A 20864-nucleotide genomic window follows, 5' to 3' on the forward strand; every position below is an offset into this window, starting at 1 on the left:
AAAGCAATTATGTTTGCTTTCTTATTTATAAGAAATATGCTCAGGTCTGATTCAGTGGCATTTACTACAAATTCCCACCACACAACAACTCAGTAAAACCTTAAGAGTTTCTCATTTGAAATAATATTCAGTATATATGTAAACACTTTTTTTTGTAAAGGGGAAATGTATCTCCTCCATTAAAAGTCTTACTTTTTTCCTGGTTTTTATTTTTTATTTTTTATTAAAATACAGTATATAATCTAATGTGTTCATTTCATATGATAATGGCTCTACCCTTCCCCCACAAAGAAAGTACTAATTAAACCAATGATGTATGTTAAAATTATGAAGGTTTTAGGAAATAAACAGTGTGGTTTATATAGAGTACCCAATAACTTTCTTAATGTGTGGGACATATTATTGTTTGGGAGCGTAATAAAGGAAGTTTAGTTTCTAACCTCTGAGAAACTAAATGAATAATGTACAAGTATTTAATCTACATGTGAAATGTCCTTAGGAACCCATGTGAACTTTTTATCAAGAGCTACTTCAGAGGGGAACCCTTCATCACCAGAGTATCACTTGACAGTTTCCTTCACAAAGAGGATTCCTCTGATTTATAAGGAATGATCACAGTGCAGGGGTAAATCTATCCTATAGTGCCTGGAGGAGGGCACTATCCTAGCAAGAAAGGAGGTATGTTACTGTCCGTACCAAGGCTAACATGGGAACAACCACTCATGCTCTTACTCCTTCCCAAGAGCCAACTGTCCTATAGGAACTGTGTATCTCCTAGCAGGCAAGAACTCCTTGGGGGAACACTGATATTTGGGGGGAACACTGATATTTACCCAACTACCTAAGTGTTGCCCCACCAATCTCAACCCCGCCCTCATTCTCACTCACTCCGGAAATGGAGGCCTCCCTCCCTAAACCCTAATAAGTACCAACACCTTGAAGCCAAAGTTTCCTTATGAACCCTGTATAGTAATGAGGACCAAATTAATGACAAAAATCAGAAAACTACTTTTGTTAATTGTAACTATAAATTATAGCTAGTTTATAACTTTTACTGAACCTTAGACAAATCATTCATTATCTCAGGTCTTCAGTTTCCTCATTCATGAAATGTACCTAATACTTCTTTCATAAGGTAACTTATATGCAAGAGGCCCAACACAGGTGCCTGACAAACAGTAGGTATTAAACAACAGATTGTTTTAATCGAAGAAGGAAAAGTTCATGGAAAGAAAAAATGTTTACACTTGAAAACATGTGTAGTGGGGGATATGGTTGGCTACAAAGATGAATATGTGAAGTTACAGGTATTTAGTGAGAGAGGGCCAACAGTCATAAATATGCCCCACATAATGAACAACTATTTACACAACATCCCCATTGAGAGACTGAGAGCACAACCAATCTAAAATGGGTGAAGGGAACCTACTTTGTAAATTATTAAATATAGCAAAAATTCCTTTTAAGGAAGAGAAATGAGCTGAAACAACATAAGTATTATTACATAAATAAGAACTGGGTTCTTTCTAGAGAAGACTATTTAAAGACTATAGAAGAGACCACACCGCCAAAACCAGACCAAAACAAACAAAACAAAAAAAACAAGTTCTGGTGTTAAGACAGAAAGATGAGGTACAGAGAAGTTAGCTAACTTGTCCAAGTTTATGCCCAGGCAACCGAGACCTACATTTCAAATTCTTACCACTACACTAACCTCAACGAGCTAACGAGCTAAAATGAGGGGCAAGAGAAACAGAGAAGAGTCAATCATGGTTAACTTGGCACTTTTTTTTCACATGTTCATAGTTGTGGTTTTGTGTATATTATATACATTATCTGCCAGTCATTTAACATCTCTATAAGGATGTGTTTTATAATCAACAGTAATCTGGAGTCAATGAAATACAGTTTGTAAAAAGGAATTAAATTCTTTATGATAGCAGATACAGAGTTTACAAACTATACTCCACAGAGCCTTAGAGGTCATTTCAGTCAGGGAGCAAGGACACTTGGGCCAAGGAGGATTTCAAGTCAACAAAACCAGTCTAATTTTTATCTTTTCCCTTGTTTTGGATGGGGCATTCATATATGCTTTTATAAAGGAAAGGGTTCTACTGATTAAGAAGTAGAAGTTGGGGAGAGGGGAAAACAAAAAAATGAAATGTTAAAAAGAATTATGTGTATACAGTATGAAAAAATAAATAAATAAACTGGCATTAAAAAAAGAAGTGGAAGTCATGGAATCGAATAAATTATTAAGATCCCTTAAAGGTTTTAGATTTCACAAAGTCCTGAGAAACAACTCAGACTACATGACCGAGTAAGGCTTTAAAAACTTTTCTACCTCCAAAGCTAATATATTTATACTCTACCTACTTCTAGAATTTGAGACGGATGTTAGAAGTATGAATTTAATATCTCGCATACTGATAATTATTTTTAATTTAACACTAAAAACACATACAAAAAAACAAGACTAGAGCTCTTAAACCCTGGAGAATACTAAGAAGCAGTATCTCTGCATCAAAAAGATTTTTTAAAAAGTCATGTGTGTTTTCTTCCTCTGCCCTTAAAATGCTGACGTTTGTTCAAAAAAAAAAAAATCTATTGAATAGCCAGTCTCTGCTTTGCACTAGGCTCAGCCTTTTGCAGAGTTATAAAAATAAATGAGACATATATCATCTTAAATTTTAAAGGTGATAGGAAACATTCATTAACTAGATAGTAAGAGGTAAAGTGCCAAAGAGAGACAAAGGAGAGAGAGGGAAAGAGATAATACAATGGAGCTCAGCAGTAGGAGAAGCTACTTTGACTGTGCAGGTAAGAAGATTCTTAGGAGAGGTGGCCTGAAAACAGAGTCCAGAAGAGAAAGGACAAATAATCTCTCTGCATTCTATTACCTGATTACATGTTCACTTGTTATTCAACAAGTACTTTACAGTCTAGTAGGAGGAAAGGATAAGTAAACAAACACCTAAAATACTGTTATGTGTTAAGTATATTAACAAGCATGTGCATGATTTGATGAAAAGCGAGAGATGAATTTCCTTGGGGTAGGTGGGAAGAGTAAGAAAGGGGAAAGGAAGGAAAAAGAAAAGGTGACTTCAGTGTCCTGAGAATGAGGGGGAGTTATTAGAAGGAAAAAGGTATTTCAGGCAATGGGAACAACATGATCAAGGGCATGGAGAAGTTAAAGCAAGTGGTCTTGGGGAATGGCTGCAGGCGAGTAAGATAGAGACTGAGGATGACAGTGAAAACAAGGACAGGCCAGAGTGTGAGGAGCTTTAAACCTCATGCCAAGGAGTTTGGCTCTATTACAGCAGGCACGAAGGCTTTAGGCAAAGAATGTTATCACATAAGCACTATAAGATACCTTTTCTAACATTAAAAATTCTTAAGGCTGTAAAACTAGTTTCCGCTGTCTGCAAAAGCATATATGAGAACATTAATTATAAGACCCCTTCAAATAACTCTCAAGGTCCCTGCTGGTCAAGAGCTCCGTGAAGGCAAGTATTATTTATTTTTCTTTGGATTTCCAAGACATGGAATATAGTGGGACCGACAGGAATTGATCTGTGAGCAAAGAGAAGACAGAACAAAAGATGACAATTCCAAGGTTTCTGGCCTGATCATCTCACTAGGGTACTAAAAAGAAAAATATGTTTTGCCCGAGAGATGTTAAAATTCAGAAATCTACAGAATATCCAGGTGGTCTGTCCATAAGCAGTTATAACAGGTTTAGCACTCCAAGTTTGCAGCCACAGCTATGAATCTGAGCATCACTATGTATGTTGTACTGGTGACAGCTGAAGCCATTTAGGTGGATGAGGTCACTGAGCATGAACAGAGCCCAGCTCAGAATCTAGTAATCCCAAGACAAAGATGAGACTAGACAGACAAAGAACATTCAGAGGAAGAAGAGAAATGAGAGAGGTATTATGTGACCCTAGGAAGGTACATACTTCAAAAAACATTTGGAGTATGGTGCCAAATGACAGAGGGTCAGTTAGTGTGTGAAAACTGTTAGATTTGGAAACTGCTTTAGTCACTGATAAACGTTTCACTGAAGTGGGTAAAGAACAGACTGGGTTGAAGAATAAATAGAAAACAGAAAGAGATGGTGAGTATAGATCACTTTGTTCAGAAAAATCTGGCAATAAAGAGAAGGTATGAGAGGTATTAGTAGCTTGACAGGTCTTCAGGTTGAGAGAAGTATGTACATTTTGTGTGTTATCTTTTTCACATGACATGTCTAGAGACTATATGAACAAAGGTTGCCTTCTGTATTCTTACAGTGTCTACCAGATTACATAAAACAGCAACATTACGAAACCACTGTTTAGAATGCAAGATATATCTCATACACTTCACTAAATTTTAACTAAAATACGAGTGTAAAAGGGACAGCACTGGACTGAACCAACTAGTCATTAAATTCAAGTCATTTACCTACATGGAGTGACTGTTTAAAAGAGGCCATGCCCTGTTACATAATTTGGCAGACTTGGTGAGCAACACTGGGAATGCTGTAAGATATTACCTTAATTCCTTCACCCTGGGCTGCACCAGGACATACTCACCTCCATAGTAGAGTCCTGTAGCAGTGCACATCCGCCACTGTCCCTGATACATTCCTGCTCTGCTGGGGCTGCACATCTGGACGCTGACATCTGCAATCTCTTGGGGCTCTAGCGATCTCACCATCACCATGTTCACATGTCCAAACTGGTCTCCCCCGACATATTTAAGACAAACCCCTGGAGGCCAGGCCTCTGCCCCTGAGTTCAAGCAAAAGAAAAAAATATTAGGCAATCAGTGGTCCCATGCTGGGTGCAATTCATTACAAAACCACAGAAGAGACCTCTTTGTTTATCTCTCACATGTGTAATCCTACCCACATATCCCTAAACTATATAACATCATATGTGACTGATTGGAAGAATAAACAACCTTTGACCAATAGTCTATCTTCAAGATAAAGCAAAAGCAAGGCAGTTCCTCAAGAAGATATGTTTCAGGTGATCTCAGTGAAGGCCACACCACACTAAATCTGTAAAACCTAAGAATGATGTCAATAAAGAGTCATGAAAAGTCTTTGGGAAGACTGCTTTCTCTACCAAAAAGTAATACACACTCATTTTCGCTAACTTTTTAAGTTGATTATAAAGTAAAAATGTCTGTCCCTGGTTTTTCCATCCAGAAACGAGAATGAAACACATAAGGAGTAATTTCTATGATACTGTTTTCATTTGAAAACTGCTTTTTCCCTGATGTATGACTTTTCTTCTGGAGTCCTTAACTATGAAAAGACCGAGGCTCAGGAGACTTGCAAATACTAAGGCAGAGGAGTCAAGTGAAAGTTTCATTTTCAGGTTCATACAGTAGTTGGGAAAATATGAACACTGTGGTGAGCTCCCCTGATAACATAATGAACTGTGGTCTCGAAGGTGATAACACCAGCCAGAGGTGCTTATAGAAAGGATAGGAATGTCAATACAGAGAAATGGCTTTGGCAGGAATGTCTTTCCTCCTTTGGAAGTGGCAAAGATCTTATTTGGTACCTGCTTCTGTGTACCTATTTTCATGTAAATGAGAAATCCATATATTGACTTGCTCTGACTAGTCATATAGTAACTAGATGTGATCTTCCCTGTGAAGCCTCTCTAATATATGTTGTACTATAAACAAAAACCTGTATATTTGGGGGGGGGGGATTTATACATTAATTATAAAAATAAACCACTAGGAAAAGCTGGATATGTCATCAGGACTCTCAGGACACAACATGCTTGAAATTTATCTTTCAAATTTATCATCACAGCATTCTAGGATGCTCAATACCTTGTTCTAGAAGGGCCAGGCTGGTTTTGATATACATAATGGCTCACTGTGGAAAAGAGAACCAGAGAAAAAACAGACAATGCTCTACTGGTGAAATCTCAGCCCCATAATGAACACCACCCTCTGAAGTTCTTGGATCTTAAGGGGTTGTACATGAAACGGTGGCCAGTATGTTTTCTCATATACTCTTAAAAAAAAAAAAAAAAAAAACCCAAACCTGCCAGCAAAGTGTCCTCTTAACACTACAGAAAGCAACTGCTGCTGATAGAAAGGTTATGGATGATACACTTGCAATACTAGCAAATTCTATTTTTCATTTCTAGGGCCTATATAGCCTGGCAAATGCATATCTGTCTTATGTCAAGAGTAGCAGCAGTGACATGAGGATCTTGGAATATTGTTCTCTTTAAAGACCAAGATCCAAGAGGAAAATTAAACCAACGTACCAATGTTACAGGGCTGAATTCACGATTACTTGTCAACACACACACACACACACACACACACACACACATCTTTAACAAGACAATGTCTGTTTATATGAAAATCCAAGAACGTGTCTGTTTTTGAACCTCTAAAAAAATAAGGAAAACCAAGACTGGGTACATGAAATACTTGGCTGTCATAAACAGACAACCACAAGCAGCTGAGACAGACAGATCTCTCAGCTATGCAAAAGAGGGAGTCCTACTATATCCCAAGGATATTGAGTTGGTAAAACGTTAAGTGATTAATGTTAAATTATGCAGCTACAGTCCTAATCTTTTTAGTATGCTAGATACCCTATTAATATGGTACTTAGCCTCTTGAAGAAAAATCTGGAAGAGCTATCCACCATCAATTTTAAAGTGTTAATTTGCTATGAACTGAAGAAGCATCATCTATCTGCCTTCTCAGAGTTACCAATAATTCATTATGACATACAGTTCTTACAGCCCCAAGTGTTAGGTCATGTAATTCTGAAAAGGTCAAAGACATTGACTCTTTATATGGAAAGAACAGAAATACCGGTGAGCTGTTTGGACCACCCGGCTAAGTATACCTGACATCAGTATTTGAGAAGTATAATACAATAGGCTTCAAATTAAGTCTCAGTTACAAACTGACTTAATGGGGAATAAATATACCTAGAAGAAAGACTAATCTGTTTTATGACTTTCCAACTTAAGTGTCAAAAGCATGCATATGATTAAGGCTGTGATTCTCCAGTTATAATGGAATATAATTTTATTTTAAAAAATAAAAAGTAAAAACAAAACAAACAAAAAACCCTATCATATGGCAATTTTGAGATGTTAACATCAAAAGTGAAATAAAAGTCCAATAGTTTCAGAAAGCCTGGGACTTATTAGTAATTATAGAAATAGTATTTGATTATAGAAATAGTCTGGAGACAGTAAGGAACATCCAAAGAGCAATGCAGAAGACAAACCTCAGTAAAGATCCCCTATTCTTTTAACCCCTATAAGTTCGGAGACTGCATTTCAAATTAAGCTACATAAAAACAGGGACCTTCATTGATTTTGCTACCATTTTCTCCCAGTACCTGATAAAGTGACTAGAACATAATAAAATTTGTTGAATGAAGACATGTCTTCTCTGCTAACATACCAAAGAGAAAATCAGAAAATTATCTATTTTAAAAAGCTGAAGGAAAAATGGAGGAATAGTTGTTCTTTCTTTCTTTCTCAAGTTATTCTCCTAACCTTGTTTTATACTCACTTCTCTGTAGTTCAAAAAATAAAGATGACTCTACAGGCACGCTCTCAATATGACGATCATAACTACTTCACCAAAGTCAGAGAGACACCAGAGTTATCATTACATGCTCAGTTTAACATTCACTACGCTTGGACAACAGTGCACAGTTATAACAACTGAGAAGCTGTAAGTGTTGGTAAAGAATATTGCCTACTTTCATCTTTAGGGACAGTTTCAAATTTTCATCTTTGACTCCAATGTAAGGTTTCCTGCTCAAGTTTCCCAAGCTTTTAACACTTAAGTGGTGTCAAAAGTTTGGATTCTGGGATTCTGCATCCATGTCATTAAATGTCTCACTTTTGTTATTCTTTGTTCTAAATCTAAGGGTTTAAACAGTATTAAGAGTTTAACTTTAAACAATGTGTGAATTTATCTTCTTTGGGGAAGCTGTTGGGACAGCTATGTGCAGTTCCTACCAATCCCATCTGTTGTATAGTTGAATGCCTGGCATACCTAAAATATGACAGCAGAGATGCAACATGAAAATTATTTATGAAACTCTTTTGGTGAGCACTTATCTCTTAGAGAAGATTATGAATGAGAATAGGAGAGCCAGAGGAGAAATAGCAATGGTCAGCACTACTTCTATGTTACTACTCTATTTCCAAAAAGAATTCAGGCCAGATTACGATGTCAAAGAACCAGTGCACATGCATGCTTTCACTCTCCCTCTTTAACAACATACCTGTTACTTAGTTATAGGCCAGTCTCTCCTTAATCAAATGGAAAGGATTTAGTTTACAGACACAAAACCATTTTATGACAGGTTGAACAAATTGCCAGAATAAAAAAACGATTTGTTCAAAGTACCCTGAAAGGTAAAATCTCTAGCAACTGTTACCCAACTTTTTGAGAGGTATTCAGGAACAAGAACACCCTTTAATAGAAAGAAAAGGCCGCATACCCAGAGGCTAACTGAAACTGTAGTTACTATGCAAAAACAGAAATTAAAAACAGGACCAGTAATACAGATTTTCTCCAAGCGAGATGAAAAGCAGGCTCTATGGGTTCTGATTTTACATTCTAGCCATTTTATATCAAAGCCCCCCAAACTCCTTATTAACCCAAGTAACTGTCTAGTGGGTATATCAAAAACTTTTCTGAAATATAAAATGATTATTCTGCAACAAGATAGTACTGAAAATATTTTAACATTACTCTAACAACTTTCAATATTTAAAAACACTACAAAGAACTAGCAGAAGGCCATTTTTGGTGTTTTCACTATAAGTAAACAAGATCTTAATTTTTTAAAAAATGAGTAAAACTTTCTAATATCTCATACTTTCTAAGCAAATGTCAAGTTTCAAAAACATTTTTCATTAGTAACAGCAGGTTTTAGTAATATAGAGAAACATGATGAATAGAAGCTAAGCTAAAGAGATTGTTTTCATATTTTTAAAAGCAGGCAACATTAAGAAGGGTAAGAAACCAGGCAAAGTAAAAATAATCAAACTTGGAACAAGTAAGAATTTCAAGAAAAACAGATTATATAGTTATTTTCTCATACTACCATTTACTGCTCACACTAACAAAGCACCACACTGTTGTAACCAAAAGGAAAAAGCAGCTAATGAAAATTTTATAAAGCCACAGATGTCCCTAGTCATCTACAACACTAGGTTAATCCAAATTATGTGTTTGCTCAGTGACACACTAAACCTTCATCCAAGGGAGTTACTTCTAAATATGCCAGAAAAACTAAAAAAAAAAAAAAAAAAAAAAAAAAAAAAAACAAACCCTAAACAAACAAAAAAACCAACAATTTGGCACATTAGTCATTATATAAAAATCTAGTTTAGCCAAAGAAGTATAAAGAAGTGAAAAGTAAACAGTCAATAAAAGGTCACTTTTATAGGTTTGTGTGAGCCCCACAGTTTTATATCATCTCACACAGATTACCTTGCTAGACAGGGTTCTCCCACAGTCACGTATTTCTAGCTAAATACCCTTTTGCCTACTTTTCCATCTCTCAGAGTTTCTCTGTAAGTCCTCATTCCTAAAAAGGATGTCAAAGCATTCTCAACCAGTCAGCATAAATTGTTATTGGGTGGGACAAGAAATACTAAACTCACTCATTTAAAAAGTTATTAGAAAAGAAGCTAACAATTAAAAAATAATAATTAACAATTACCAGGCACATATTGGATACTATTTTCAAAGAACTATGTTTAAGCTTATTTTTAATTTTTAAGTCGGCAGTATACTAAAACAATGCTTTAAAAAAATCTTTCCATTTTCCCCATTCTAAGTAAATCCCCACACTTCTTACCCTATTTTTTAAAGTGGTATTGATGTCTTGATAGATATCTCAATGAAATTTCAGATAGAATCATCCTGTGGTTGTAAAGAAATGAGCTTTCAAAAGAGCAGATGTTCATAGCTCTTTCTAACTACCTTGTTCTATTCATGGCTGTACCTCCTCTAGCCTGCTGGAAATAACTAGAAGATTAATTAGAGCAGAATTAAAATGATGGAGTAGAACTGCCCTGGTGGGGACAATACCACCACCACACACAGGCCTAGTTCCTGTTATCAAATGCATACTGAATTGTGTTTAGATGCCATCTAGAACTAAATTCTTCTTAATGTAAGGAATGGGATATTGCATTGATGTCTGGTCATCATACCAGTACAAGAAATGCTACATCATGTACAGGAAAAATCTCAGACTTACACAATCACATAACTTAAACTAAAACATTTCTTTTAACTACTAAGAAAAAGAAAACTGAACAAAGAGAACTGCCCATTATACATTTACCAGAATTCTGGATCCGCCATGTTTTTATAAACTGAGTATCAGGAGGTATCGACTCCCCTTCTCCTATGGTGACATCTTCAACAAAGGACATAGAGGGTACACTGATGTTTGGGCTCTCAAAGTCATAATAGGCGCCAATTGCTGCTTGTAGGTTCCTGCAAGCACAGAGAAAAGGTAAAAAAGTTCAGTCCTGTCCAGAGCATATCATCCTAAATGTCAAACGAAAGGAAAAAGCCAGTTTCTTAGGGTTTGTTATAGAACCTAAGGCTACTGGTATATAAATCTTCAGAGCCATTGATTATGGCTGAAGAACAGGGCCAACAAACATGTACACCACTTTCTTCTCCAGGTACCCACATAGAGAGTAACAAACATTATCACCATTAGCTTCAATATGAGAAAACTTCCCTCTTACCCACAAGAACAGTAAGTATGAGTAAGGAATCCAATTAAAAGAGAGCTCTTCTGCAACTGTGACTGAAATTCAAAGAAGTTCCATTTTTAAAAACATTCCAATTAATTTTTTGAAAAAGTACACGCACACATTATCTCCTTTCCTACACACACGCACATAATTGTTCATATGACTTTCTTAAAATCCTTTCAGAACTTCCTTATGCACATACAAGCAAATCATATATATATTATTTTGCCCCTTTTTACACAATTGGTAACATATTAAACACTGCCCTTTGCTTTTACTCCCTCAACACTATATCATGAAGATATTTGTATGTCAGTACCTAATGAGCATCCTCATTGTTTTTTACAGCTGTGTTACATCATTATTTATATAACCAGCCCAATTTTGTTTCCAAGCTTTAATTCTTCCATAAACAAGCTTACACACACAGCATAATGCATCCATAGGATAAATTCCTAGAAGTAATACTGCTGGGTCACAAGGTATGTATGTACTTGTGATTTTAACAGATAACTTCTCTCAGTAAAATTTGTACACTTAATGAATGCTCCCCACCAAGAATGTATGAGAGTGTCTATTTCCCCACTTGCTCATCAACAGTGTTTTTCCAGTGTTTTGGATTTTTATCAATCTGATAGGTAAAAAAAAAAAAAAGAGAGAGATTTCAATGAGATCTTAAAATTGTTTCCTCTTTTCACAAGAGAAGGTAAGTACCTTTTACATGTTTATAAGCCATTTGTAGTTTATTTTTTGGAAGCACTATTTTGTAAATGTTGATGTTCTTTTTGCATATGTATAAACTCCCTAATGTCAAAAGGAACTACGAAGCACACAAACCAGAGTCCCTAATTGAACAGAATCGCATGATTAAGAGCTTGGTTCATCAGTGCAGAAACCAAAGGCCACTAAGAGGTTTAAGCTGTGTTCATTAGCGATCAAAGAAAATTGCTACTAATTACATTAACTGCTTCCCTTATGGTCTTACTCAAACTAGTGACATCATCCCCAGCCCTTACAGTAGACGACAACATAAAGTGCATTTTTCTAAACATAACCCAACCATAAGCCAATGGATCCTGTGGGTTTTTAATTACACATACACATAACAAAAAATAAGCTCTGACAATACACAATTTTTCAATAGGCATACTATTAACAGCTAATACTTTTTCTGTCGAGGGCCTGCCTGTTCCTCCAGGTGTTTGTAGCTGCCAGAAAGGCTGGCTATTTATAGAGCAGCTACCTCAGGTCAAACTTCATGCAATAGTGGCCTGTTATATTAGACAGTAATGACTGGAATTACAAAACCATCAGCTGCCTGCCTATTCTATATGTACTAGATAAAATTTATGTGAAGCAGAGTTGGGCCAGGGGACAAACTGTGCCCATTTGCTTGACCATTCAATGGTAAGTCTTGGACTTAAGTCTTCCCATTAACTTCTTTTGCTAGCTGACTGTGATCCAAAGTGAAAAACATGTGACTGATCGAACCTGGGGAAGCCCAGCCCCTCCTCCCACAGATAGGCTTAGGAATACATCTGGAATCAGCCTTATACTTGGGGATCAGAGACAAAATCAGAGACAGAAAAATAAACCTAGTTTGCATTCTGTTCTTCTGAAAACTTTTAACAAAAGCTATAAAGAGTCCAACTTTTTATAAGATCATTTTTTCTGCTGCAGGTCTCCAGCAAGTAGCCTGCTGAACTGTTTTCTGTTCACTTGGCTGTAAAATATGCTTGGGAAGGAAGAAACTATTTGTGCACTCAGGACAACTGCCAATTCTCATCCCCAGCCGGTATCATATTTCACCACTTGGCTCTGTTTTATACCAGACAGGACTTTGAGACCACTGCAGTAGAATCAACTAACAAGTGGAAAAAGTCCAGCTACGCTATTTAGGCAGATCCATTCTTCTCAAGTCTTTCATACATTCCAACTCGTCCCCGAGCCAAGCCAATAAAACTGCTTATTTGTACCTGTATTATATAGGAAAATTTAGCCAGAAGATGATTAAGAATCATTTTTAAAGCCCAAAGTGAAACTGAAAGTAGTGAACAAGATGACTGGCAGGAAACAGGAGTTGAGGATGACAAAGCAAATTCATTTCCCAGTACAAGGCAGAGAATGGACTTTAGAACAGTGGTGCTCTTCTAACCCATCCGGCAGATTCAAAGATCAAAATGTGGGTACACTGCTCCTCTGCCCTTGGAACATTTAGATCACTGCCTCACTAGGTCAACAAACAGCAGGAATAGACCAAATTGCTCCAAGTCATTGTGAGAACAAGAAGACATGATAGCATGTATTCCTATTCAAAACAACTACTTAGCTATTATTAGCAAGAAATTCTACATGAAATAGAGCTCGCTAAGGAGATGGGAAAGGGAGAACACTGACTCGGTATTCGACTCAGTCTGAAAGTTTAAATTCCCAATTTCCTTCAGTGTTTTTAGTCTGCTTTCAGACTAAAGAAAGCAGCACCCTGAAGAACAAAGGGAAGGAGTGTAACAGTGGGGGAAAAAGGCACAGGCTAAGATGACTGATGGTGATGGCTGCACATCACCGTGAATACACTAAAAGCCACAGAACTATCCACTTAAAAATGGTTAAAATAGTAAAATTTTAAATGGCTTTGTTTAGCAGCAGCTCCTACCTCTGACTGTGGGGCTTTGCACAAGTGGCTAAACATCTATGGCAGCTTACTCATCTACAAAACTGAGTTTTTAATAAGGTTGGCATTCCAAAGGTTGGCTGTGAAGACTGCATAAGGCAACATGTATAATGACCTAAGTTGTCACTCATTCAATGAATATTTAATTAATGAGCATAAATTTATCCATGTGCTAGGTACTCTGACCTGGGACAAGGAAATAGGACAGCAAGATAGGGAAGGCCTCGCCTCTAAAAGCTTATAGTCTAGCAAACTGATGTAAACCAGGGCCACTTAATACAAGGGTAAATCCAACTGCCTCTCACACTGAGGCGTATCAGTTCAAGGCAACTTTTCCTACTTGAGGCGAAAAATGGGCTTGGTGCAACTGTACTGTTTCAACTGTACTAATTATCAGTTTAACCTGATTCAGAGCAGAATTTGGTGATGCTGATATGTGTTCCCTGATAAAATTCAATTTTGTAACTCACAAGCAGTATTATCCAACCTTCATTTTATAGATAAAGACAAAGATGAACCGACAGGTAAATAACTTGCCTTCGGCTATTAGAATTTGTTATTTATAATTATTATTACAGAATCAATTATTAATAAGTAGAATTTAGAGCCATATCTATTCAAAACCATAAAACTTTTACTCAGAATTTTCCAATTATCTAATAACACTCTGAACATCAAATTTTCTTAATATATTAATTACCAACATGAATTCCATAAACAAATTAGTTGTAACCTTCTTTAGCTAAATTCTTGAAGGGGGTCAAAAACCTAACCGTGCATATATTTGCAAACACAGAACATGTTTTTGCACTATGTATACATACATAAGACAGATTACTGGTCTTATAAGAAAAAATCATCTATGTACTGAATACACAGTCATGAACATCAACCAAAAATATGGAGGTAGAAAACAGTTAAGAAAATCAGGAAATCACAATTAAAGAGGGACTGCCAGAAATCTGACTATTAGCTCAGGTTCTCAGGAAAATCAAATTAGATACCTTCTCTTTCCATTCTCTGAACAAATAAGAAATTCAAAAAGATCCAAATTATTTATGAGAAAAGAAAACCACTCATCTTATTTGTACACAAATTAAGATGGGAAATCAAAATAATAAACCACTCCAGTGAAGCACAGACAATAGCATCTCTGGGCTTCAAGCAATACTTATTCCAAAGCACAAAAAGTTTCCCTCACCTGTAGTGTGCTAATGATATGGCTACTAAGGCAACAAGCCCACCAGGAATCAGGAAGTCCTGATACTATCTTTGAATGACTGAAAAACCTGACTAGAAAAAGGGCCAACAAATCACATGGAGGTTCTTACTAGGGCTTTCTAACATCAAAACTGGAATCTAACATGAAAGACCACAGAGAGGGGCCAAAAAAATATGTACTTATGACTATTATAAATTTTAAGACCTAGGAAGAAACTGAGAATTTCACTGAAACAGAAAGATGACTACAGGCAGGGAATCAGAGTTGGACTAAAAAAAGACTTAATATTTTCAAACCTAAAAATTAACTCATGGATGATACTATTTGACATGTGAAGATAGGAAGAAGAAAAAACTTGTGGAAAATTTCATTAAGAGGAGCAATAAACTTCACACTGGCATTTACCCACTTCTTAGAGCTCTAGCAAGTCCAAGATTATTTCTTGTCTTCTTTTCCTGGCTATTTATTGATCCACTAATTTTATTAGTTTTTAGAACTGATCCTTCTCACTACCATCAGCAGCTATACCTTTTCCAAAGAGAAAACAAGCATTTCACCATGAAAAAGGCAAAGCGGCAGCACTGTTTTTAGATTTAAAGAGATGTAACAACCAAATGCAATATAGGTCCTTGAGGCAGGCCCTTGATTGGATTCTGATTCTTTAAATAAACAAAAGATTACAAAAGATAAAATTAAGCAAAATAAAACCATCAACCATTGTTAAATCTAGGCGGTAAGTATATGGGTATACACTGTACGATTCTTTAAAATTTTCTACAGGTTTAAAAAGTTTACATAGAAAAATAAATGGAAAAAAAAGAAGACAAAAGAAAGAGAAGGTATCCTTTTCCTGCCACCTAGGAACCTCAGGAGGCTAATATACTAAGGATGACAGATCAGAAAGAGGTAAAGAATTGCTATGTCCTTGATGATATAGTTGAACCATGAAATTAGGAAACCTCAGAGCATTACATTGGGTATTCTTGTCATCTGAAAGAATAATATTGGCCTTTTTTTTTTTTTTTTTTTTTAAGCAGGTTCTAAGGACCCAGTAATTCAACACTGGCATTATAGGAGTTTAGTTTCTAAGTGCTTTTGGCTAATATGTTAGGATCAAACTATTTTTTTCTTAAAAAAAAAAAAAAACTGGTGAAATGCACATAACACAATTAAAGTATATGATTCAGTAACATTTAGTGCATTCACAATGTGCATACACCACTTCTTTCTAGTTTCAAACATTGTTCACCAACTCATATCTATTAAGAACACCCCATGCTCATTATTCATTCCTCATTCCTTCCTCCTCCCCATCTCCCTGGTAACCACTAATCTGCTTTCTGTCTCTATGAATTTGCCTATTATGGATGGTTTATATATTAAAAAAAAAAATACGTGACCTTCTGTCTGGTTTCTTTCGCTCTGCATAAAGTTTCCAAGAGTTATCCCAACCAAATGGTAGCATGTATCAATATTTCATTCCTTTTTATGGCTGAATAATATTCCATCAAGTGTACACATACTTTGTTTATTCATTCATCTGTTGATAGGCATTTTGGGCATTTCTACCTTTTGACAAATATGAGTAATGTTGTTATTAAACATTAGTATACATGTGTCTGTGTGGGCATATGTGTCCATTTCTCTGGATATATATACCTAGGAGTATAACTGCTGGGTCATGTGGTTAATTCCATGTTTAACTTTTTGAAGAACCACCAAACTGTTTTCCACAGTAGCTGAACCATTTTCTATTTCCACCAATAACGCACGAGTGTTCCTATTGCTCCACATCCTCATCAACGCTTTTCTTTTTTATTTTTCATTACAGCCATCTTAGTGAGTATGAAGTGATATCTGACTATGGTTTCTATTTGTCTTTCCTTAATGACCAATGATCTTTAGTCATCTTTTCAAGTACTTGTTGATCATTTGTATATCATCTTTGAAGAAATGTCCATTCAAATCCTTTATTTTTTGACTGTGTTGTTTGTCATCTTGCTGTTAAGAGTTCTTTGTATATTCCGAAGAGTAAGCCCTTACCAATTGTATGATTTACAAATATTTTCTCCCATTATAAAGGTTGTTGCCTTTTCACTTTCAAAGGATACTGTCCTTTAACGTACAAGTTTTTAATTTCATTGAAGTCCAATCTATCTAGGTTTTTTTTTGTTGCTTATGCTTCTGATGTCAAGTCTAAGAATCAACTGTCAAATCCAAGGTCATAAAGATTTACCCTTATGTCTCTTCTAATAGTTTTCTGTTTTAACTTTTATATTTAAATTACTGATCCATTTTCAGTTAATTTTTATATAAGGAGTAAGGTAGGTATTTAACTTCATTCTTTTGCCAACAGTTATCTAGTTGTTCTACTATCATGTGTTAAAAAAGAGCAAACATTTTTAGGAGAAATAAAGTTAAGACTAACTCTTGGGTATGGAAGGGATCATGCCCTTTTTATGACACCTACATGGCAAGTGCAACCTACATGGCAAGTGCAACAAATGGCAAAGCTCAGAATTGGGAAACCAAGTGGGGGAACAAGCTGAGACATGCATAGCATCTCATCATAACTCAAGCAAGGTATGCTTTTGCTCAGAGCACCCTAAATGATACTATATTTCCTATTTCTACCAAAAAGTTTCTAGGACTGAAGGAACCAACATTTATCTAAGAATCAAACTAAATTAAAAGCACAAAAAGCCTTTCCCTATCTGCCACTCAATAAGTATATAGCATTTACTTCTATATTTCTTAAGTTTTTACTCATTCATGACTCATATTTACAGGTACTGTAAATATAAATAAGAAAAAGTCTTTGCTGCCAAGGAGCATAAAAGTGTATTAAGAAATATTTGGTAACGAATAATCGCAACTCAATGGATAAATGACAGAAAAGAAACATAACCAAGGACTAATACCTAATTCAAACTTAGGAATTCAGAGAAAGCTTCATCAACCAGGTAACATCAGAACAGCACCTTGATGAACTGATTAACGATCTAGAGAAAGGAAGTGAAGAGCATTTCAGACAGAAGGAGAGAATATGCAAAGGCATACAAATGTATGAGTTGCAGACCCCTTCTCTCTGGGAATTGCTCTCCTTGTTCCAGGAAAAAAGAGGCCTGACAACATTCAAGTCCCTGGTTCTGGTGTTCCTGAAGCCCAAATAAATTTCTAATTTAAATTTTAAGAGATCCCAGGATCCTCATTATTAATTCTCACTTTTACTCAGGCTAGTTTAAGACAGGGTTCTGGTCACCACCTCCAATAAAGTCCTAACTGTTCTAAGACTCAAATATTGCAAAAGTGAAAAACATAAAATATGTAACAAAGTCAGAGTGAGGTAGGAAGAATGAGGCCTCCCCATCTCAGGCTAGGCAGCTGGCAATCCTTGTGTGTAGCAAAGCAGTTGGTTATACTCCACATGTACTCCAAAGCTAGATGGAGCTTTAAGGGGCTTTGGGCAGTAACAGGAAATTGCCCATAGAAGACTGCTAACTTCTGTAAGGTTCTGCAGGGCAATTCAATCTGCAAAACAGAATCCAAACCAATTTGGCCTCCCAGAGAGGAGATATGACACACAAAACAAGAACATAACTTGATTAAGCAAGGCCCTTTCTGTCTACAGGTAGAGATAGGAAACCTCTACTGGTGAGATAATTAGATCCTTTGCTGAATTTCAGCAAGTGAATTCTCTGAGCCACTAAGAAACTATGAGACCCTGATGAATACAATGTAAACAGCCTCTTTCAAAACACTTCTCACAATGTCCTCTCAAACTGCCAGAAGTGCAGCCAGGGAGGAGGGAAATATAGGGGGTGACATTCCACAGATTTGAGAAAGCTCTAAATCCAGAATTTTCCTTTCATGCCCTAAGATAAAGATCTTTAAGCTGGAAAGATAAGCAGAGCTAAGAAACCTAACATGGTCCTCCCTAGCTTTTCTCTTTAGTAATCTTGGAAACTAAAAAGTCTAATTATAATATTACTGGAGCTGTGACTGACCAAAGGGAACAGCCCAGTATTAAATGGATGAGCAGTGAACTGAAGTTTTAAAGGAGTTCTATCATCAGAAGCCTATAATTATTATACCCCAGTCAAACCCTGCATCCAAAAAGTGGCATCATATTGGAAGAGAAAGCTAAAGCAGCATGGCACTCATAAAAGAACAATCTCCCACTCCCTGCCCCTTCATTCCCTGTGTTCCTCTCAAATATGATCCTGAAAAATATCAGACATGGGGACCTTTCTGGGCAAAGCCAAGACAAGGCCTTCAGTCCTCTCCCAGTAAAATGTTAAAGGCTGACCATGAGACTTGCTGATTTTATCTTACCATTCCTGCCCTGTCGAAAAGATAGCTTATGCTCTATATTCTTTCTGCTTATATCCCCCAGGGTTGGGAGCAGTGCCTGGGCACACAGAAGGTGCTTAATAAATATTTATTGAATGTAATAAACTAGTGACCAAAATACAGTACTTTTCCTTTCTCCTTTATATCTGATTTTCTTCTCAATTGTATATTGAGACTATATGACAAAGGGCAGGGGAATGACAACAAAAAAATGCATAATTTTAGCCCACAGACTGTAGGATTATGCAAATGTATATCTGGATCAATCAAGACCAAACTAGAGAAAGTATAGTTATCATCCAGAGACCTTCAGCTGGTGGGATGGGGTATCTCCAACAAGTCATAGGATAGCTGGACCTCACTAGGGGTCATCTCCCACTGAGGAGAATGAGAGCATTTGTAGTTATTACTTGTTTAGGCAACACCCCACTTCTATATAGGGCTATTTAGTAAAGAGGGAGGTCATCCCAGGGTTTATGTGGGTGTGGGGGACACCGAGGAATTTGAAACTGGAACCGAGAAAGTTTTTCTCATAGTATTTGGACTAAAAACTACACATTTGGGAGCTTCTGACAGTCATAGTTGTCTTCAGCAGAGACAGAAGATCATTGCAAACACCTAGATACAACATACATAGGAAAAAACCTGAAGGTATTTTGAGTCTTCAGTTTCAGTTGTTCCTGAAGCCAAAACATATATGCCTGTCCTTGGGTTCTATGTAACATACCGATCCTTAGCTCTCTTAATCTCTACCACCACCTTTAGTATTATCTATTTTAAAATTAGTTTGTTAATTGTAACATAATAGGCTTACATTAATTAAAAATTGTAATAGTGTGTTCCCAGGACAAAGCATATGGCTGTTATAGGAGGTAGAAGAGGAGCTGGAAAGGCAAATTAAAACTTAACTGAGATCCAGTAATCCCATTTTGGGGTACATAGCACTATTGAACAATGTAAGGTATTTAGGGTTGACGACCCCTGAGCAACTGAAAATCCACTTATAATTTAAATTGGCCCTCCGCATTCAGATTTCCAACCAGGGATCTAATTACAGTTTTTGATCCCAGGTCAATTGAATGCATGAATGCGAAACCCGGGAATAAAGATAGCCAACAGTATATTTTTTTAAAAAAATCCATGTATAAGTGGACCCGTGCAGTTCAAACTCGTGTCGTTCAATGGTTAATTGTATATCCAAGAGAACTGAAAGCAAATTCTCAAAGAGATACCTACACATCTACATTCGCAGCAACATTATTCACAAAAGCTCAAAGGTGAAAGCAATCTAAGGGTCCATCAACAGATGAATGGATAAACAAAATCTAGTATATACATACAGTAGAATATTATTCGGCCTTAAAAAGGAAAATCTGTCACATGCTAAAATATGGATGAACCTGAGAACAACATATAAAGTGAAATAATCCATCACAAAAAAACCCAAATACTGTATTACTCCACTTATGAGAGATACCTAGAGTAACTGAATTCACTTTCAGAAACAGAAAGTAGAATGATGACTGACAGGGGCTGAGAGAAAGGGGAAACGGGGAGTTACTGTTTAATGGGTACAGAGTTTCCGTTTTTCAAAATGAAAAAGTTCTGGAGATTGGTTAAACAATAATATGAATATGCTTAACACTACTAAACTGTACACTTAAAAATGGTTAAGATGGTAAATTTTATCTTATATGTATTTTATGATTTTTTAAAAATGTAATTAGGATGGGATCAACATTCTTCACTAAGAAATTTGGACTTACTCCTAAAAGCAGAGTATCTAACGGTTAAAACACACGCACGTGCACACATACACACACGCACA

The 20864-nt window shown here is 36.3% G+C and overlaps 1 protein-coding gene across 2 annotated transcripts in view; it reads right to left on the bottom strand.

Annotated features, from left to right (window-relative positions):
• The window catches only part of ILRUN (inflammation and lipid regulator with UBA-like and NBR1-like domains), an 87593-nt gene that overhangs the window by 46474 nt on the left and 20255 nt on the right, over positions 1-20864 (bottom strand). For both annotated transcript variants that reach the window (XM_016146944.2, XM_016146945.2), the window contains exons 2-3: positions 10367-10521; positions 4581-4778 (exon numbers count right to left, since the gene is read on the bottom strand). In XM_016146944.2, the coding sequence (XP_016002430.1) occupies positions 4581-4778; positions 10367-10521 (353 nt within the window). The remainder of the gene's footprint in view (positions 1-4580; positions 4779-10366; positions 10522-20864) is intronic.

This window comes from Rousettus aegyptiacus, unplaced genomic scaffold (genome assembly GCF_014176215.1).
Source record: "Rousettus aegyptiacus isolate mRouAeg1 unplaced genomic scaffold, mRouAeg1.p scaffold_m13_p_1, whole genome shotgun sequence".
Classification (NCBI taxonomy): Eukaryota; Metazoa; Chordata; class Mammalia; order Chiroptera; family Pteropodidae; genus Rousettus; species Rousettus aegyptiacus.